At 47.3% G+C, this 4,999-nt stretch overlaps 1 protein-coding gene across 1 annotated transcript in view; it reads right to left on the bottom strand.

The window, feature by feature from the left end:
- The window catches only part of Arhgap10 (Rho GTPase activating protein 10), a 259,759-nt gene that overhangs the window by 185,465 nt on the left and 69,295 nt on the right, over nucleotides 1–4,999 (bottom strand). The window contains exons 2-3 of the mRNA XM_021220813.2: nucleotides 2,826–2,921; nucleotides 2,692–2,753 (exon numbers count right to left, since the gene is read on the bottom strand). Coding sequence (XP_021076472.1) covers nucleotides 2,692–2,753; nucleotides 2,826–2,921 — 158 coding nt within the window. The remainder of the gene's footprint in view (nucleotides 1–2,691; nucleotides 2,754–2,825; nucleotides 2,922–4,999) is intronic.

Below are 4,999 nucleotides of genomic sequence, written 5' to 3' on the forward strand. Positions count from 1 at the left end.
AGAGAGAGAGAGAGAGAGAGAGAGGAGAGAGAGAGAGATCCTCCATGCTGGGAGAGTACGGAGGAGAGGAGAGCCACCATGCCTGATAATGGTACAGGACAGAGAGGAATGGCCATCACGTGACCATGAGAGCTTGACCCAAGAGCTGCCCACCTGGGTCCAGGGCAGCCAAGACAGAACATAGAAGTAGTTAGTAGTAACTTGGGGTATTCATCAGGAGGTAGATCAATACACAGAGCCTAAGCAGTGGCCCAGCTATCGTGTTGTTCAAGGCATGATAAAATATAAAGGCTGTGTGTGTGTGTGTGTGTGTGTGTGTGTGTGTGTGTGTGTGTGTCTTTCTTCCGGGAACATAAACCATTGAGGCCGGTAGCGAAACCCAAAACGGGATTTACTTTTTAATAATTAATAATACAGGCACTGGTCTTTTCCTTCCACAGATTTTGATTTTCTTCCTCTTACTGGTTAAACTACTTCCTGCTCCCGCACAGCTTCCCTGCCTCCTGCAGCCTCTGGCCTTGCCGCTCCCTCTCCTGTCAGCCATACTTCAGACCTTTGCCTATTCTGATTATCTCGCTAAGTACCAGTTCTTCCCCAGGACCACACTCAAAGTTCCTCGAGGTGGATATCATCTACCCTTTGTGGGCTCCAACGACACGGTCGTACCTTCGTAAGCTTCGGGGAGGTTTTAAAGATTCAGGGAGCCATGATGATTCCATCCAATATTCATGCATCACAGGAAGTAATCCCTACTAAGGGTGTACAGAGGACCACTTAACACCAATGTGGTTAGTCAGCGCTGGCCTGCAGTACCCTACGGTGACTCACTGCATGTGGTGGTGCATGCCCATAGCCTCAGCACTCAGTAGCCTGTGTGTGGCGGTACACGCTTGTGCCCCGGCACTATAAATCTGAAGTGATTCAGAAATTTATAATCAAATGAAATTAATTTGAATGAGGATTCTGAGAAACCAGCTACTACAGTGAGGGACACAGAAGGAATGAATCAGATTCTGAATTGCTCTCTAGAATAAAGGCATGCTGTGGCTAGTGTTAAAGTGGCAACTTCCTGAGATACGTGCTGAGGTATTTGTACTTGAAATGTATATATTTGTACCTGAGATTTCACGATGCCAGGCTGTCAATCAAAACAGCAGCAGAATTAGGAATACAGGAGAAAGGATCAGATGTGTCACTGAGTGCTGAGTGCATGCAATTTAACACCGTGTTCTCATTCTGGGGTGCCCGCGGCTGTCTCCCCCTGCTTCTTCCAGCAGCTACCCCTCTTCTCAAGCATCAGTTTTAAGGGGTAGGCTTTTTGTCTGTTTGTTTTTGTTTTGTTTTGTTTTTGTTTGGGGGTTGAGTGGTTGATTTCTGTTTGTTTGTTCTGGGTTGTTTTTGTTTTAACCCACGATGGGGTTTCTCTGTGTAGCTCTAGCTGTCTTAGACCTCTCTCTGTCAAGCAGGCTGGCCTCAAACTCAGAGATCCACGTGCTTCTGGCTCCCGAGTACCGGGATTAAAGGCATGCTGGACCGTGTAGACACAATCCTACTGTCACATCTGCCTGCACCAGGAAGCCAGCCTCATTCCCTCATTCGCCTCATTCAGAAGCACTGTCAGCTGCCTCCGAAGCTGAAGATGAAGTCACAGCCAGCTAACAGAATCTCTAGGAACCGAGAAATCTCCATCAGAGCCCAAGACCACATTTCCATTTCTTGATCTTATCAGTTCACTCCAAGGAATACAGAAACAGACCATCAAGGCAGAAAATGGTCACATGGTTTTTCCATAAAAGTCCCAACTCCAGCCCCACTCTGTGGGGAAGACCGCCAACAGTGCTCTGTGAAAGGGCCCTCAACACAGAACCTCTCTGCTGCAGCTCACCCACAGCTCCCGCCCATCTGCTCTCAACGGTAGCACTTTCCTATCTGCTGGCACACTGGTTGTCCCCTCATCACCGCCCTGCTAGCATATCAACTGTGACTGCAGGCACTCTGCAGTGTCTTAGTGAGAAGACACATGGCCACGGCTACTCTTATGAATTATTCTAAAGCAGTGGCAGGTGGGCATCAATGAGAACAGTGTGTGGAGACCCAGTGGTAATCAGCCCAAGAGTCTGCGTAACTGGAAGAGACACACAAACTTACAAGAAAGAAAAAGATCTCTGAAACCCTTGACACTTCACTGCTGAGTTCCCGAGATACAGAGCAAAGCGCCAGGCCCTCAGGTTCAGAGCACACTGAACGGAGAAGTGGCTCTCCTTAGAGCCAGGTCACCTCACCTCAGTGTAGAGAGGAACTACAGAGACATCCAGACCTGAGTTTTGTCCACCCTCACAGACAAGAAATCCAGACATATGGCTCCAAAAGCATCCTTCCATTCTCAGTCCTGCCTTTAGCTTTAGAGTAACATACATGTAAATCAAAAGGCTCTTGCTAACACAAAGCAAAAGTGGCGCCCAGCCTTCTGCTGCATAACGAAGAACGAAGCTTCAGCAGAGAGGTCCCGGACCTTGACCAAGAACTGATCACATACCCACCATGGACCCAGAAATCAGAGCTCCAAACCTCCCCCCCCCCCAAAAAAAAAGCACTAAATGCATCAAAACTTTTGCCAGGCTTGGCTACACAGCCCAGACTGTTCCCTCTCAGAAATCTGGTAATTGATAAATTTACATCCATGCTACTCACCATGATTTCTCTCTGTTCTTCCAGATTCTTCAGAAAGTTAGAAAATTCCCGTAAGGAGGCATCTGTAAAGAGAAAGGCATGAGTCCATGCTGGGCAAGGCAGAGGGAAGCAAAGTGGACCCCTGCATTTCTTACCTATGCACCGTTCGTCATCGGTCTCAGCATCACCGATAAACTCGAACTTGAAGTCTCTGAGCGAGTGAGCAAACTTCCTCTGGGCAGCTGACAGACCTAGGAAGAAAGGCACACTGCTGAAGGCGGAAGACCACCAAAGCTGCATTCCTGTTAGGATAGGTAGAACAAGAACGGTGCTCCACTAAGAACTCAGAAAGCCACAGCCCACCCCTGAGACCCTCCATCTGTCACATGCCCATTACCTGTGGTCCTCACCCAGCCCAGCACCAGAGAAGCCACCATCGCTCCCTCCCCACCTCCTGCTGCTGATCGATGTGCATCTTTCTGCACATTCCTCTCTCCTCCATCAGGTTAGAGTGTATTCCAAAGTTCACAAGACAAGCAGGAACACCCAGCTGACAGCACCCCTCTGGGTCAGCGAGGTCTGGGCAGCTAGCCAGGCACTTTGAACTGATCACCACTACCACCGCTGCACCTCAACGAGAGAGAGAGAGAGAGAGAGAGAGAGAGAGAGAGAGAGAGAGAGAGAGAGAAAGAGGGGAGGGAGGGATGGAGCGTTCACTGAAGGCAGCACTACAGAGGTAACTTATAATCATCACTTACAAAGCACATTAACAGTAAACAATTCTCCAGAAGAACGACAGACCCGTCGCCTCCACTTTCCACGGCAGGTCACGTATGTAAAATGAGTCATGCAGCTTGGCGGAGCACATGTGCCCAGCACGCACGGGGTTCTGCCATGACCGCTTACGAAGGGAAAGCTGACTAATCACGCTAACTAGGGTAAAACGCTAAAGACAGCTGAAACTAAGTGCACAGCCACAAAGTAGAAATAACTACTTTATAACGTGAACTTTATTTAAAAAAAAAAAATGGGCAAAACATGCATCTCACAAAAGGAAGTGAAAGGAATTAAAGTGGTCTGCGGCGGCCGGCCATATGAAAAGGCTCCGCCATCAGTGGTCAGGAAACGGAAAACAAAACCTCAGGAGAGCTGTCACCTAACTGCCAAAGCCGTGAGAAGAAACAAATTTCTCACTGCCCAACTTGGCATGATCATGTCTGCTGTTTGGCCATTTCAAGTAAATTTGATGAACTCCTACGACCCAGACATCCTGGGAAGTTTCCAAGATAAAACTCTCTTGCACGTGGATATTTGCAGACGTGCAAGAGAGCTCTCTGCATGACTCATCCTGTCATATGAGTTGGGGGAATATCTGCTAACAGCAGCACACACACAAAAAAAAACGTAGTATGTAGCCAATAGTGTGACGTGCAGACAACTGAACACAGAGGAGCGCCTCATGATTGGGAGAAAAAGAAGATTCTGCCTGTGATGCAGACATGATGGAGGGATTTGTCTTCTATTTCATGCCGTGCACTTATTTTAAGTATTGGCGGACTGCAGCCTCACTTTTAACAACTCCGTTATTCGTGTTGCAAACATGGTCAGTCAGAACACACTGAGCCAGACGTGGTGGTGCGTGCCTGTATCCCCAGCACATGGGAGATGGGGAAAAGACGGACAAACCAGGCTACAGAGAGATTCTCATAACCCACCCCAGCCCTAACAGGGAAGAGCAACGCACGTCAGTCGTATGTGTGTGTATGCATTAAAATTGCTAAAAATGTTCCTTTGAGGGCTGGAGAAATGGCTCCGCTGGCTGTTCTTCCAAGGGATCAGGGTTCACTTCCCAGTCACCCATATGGCAGCTCACAACTGTCTGTAACCCCAGTTTCAGAGCCTCCTACAACCCACCCACACATACTCAGAGGCAAAACAGCAATGCACATAAAATAAGAATAAATAAGTCAAAAAAAAAACCAAAAACCTGTTTCTTTGAATCTGGGCATTTGCATTACGGTACTTGGTACTGTTACCTTAATGTTCACACTGAACCCAGAAAGAGCAAAGGTTCTTCATTTAAGGACAGTCTGTTGTATGGACAGAAATAAATGTTCTAGAATGACATTTTCAAATTCTTCATGTTAACTTAAAAGTAAATTAGTTGAGGGTGTATTTGCACAAATAATCTGGCACGTCTCTCCCATACATAATACCTTACTATGCTAAGTGTATTAGTCAGGGTTCTCTAGAGTCACAGAACTTGCAGATAGTCTCTATATAGTAAAGGAATTTATTGATGACTTACAGTCTGCAGTCCAAATCCCAA

The sequence above is a fragment of the Mus pahari genome, chromosome 20, assembly GCF_900095145.1.
Source record: "Mus pahari chromosome 20, PAHARI_EIJ_v1.1, whole genome shotgun sequence".
In the NCBI taxonomy this organism is placed as follows: Eukaryota; Metazoa; Chordata; class Mammalia; order Rodentia; family Muridae; genus Mus; species Mus pahari.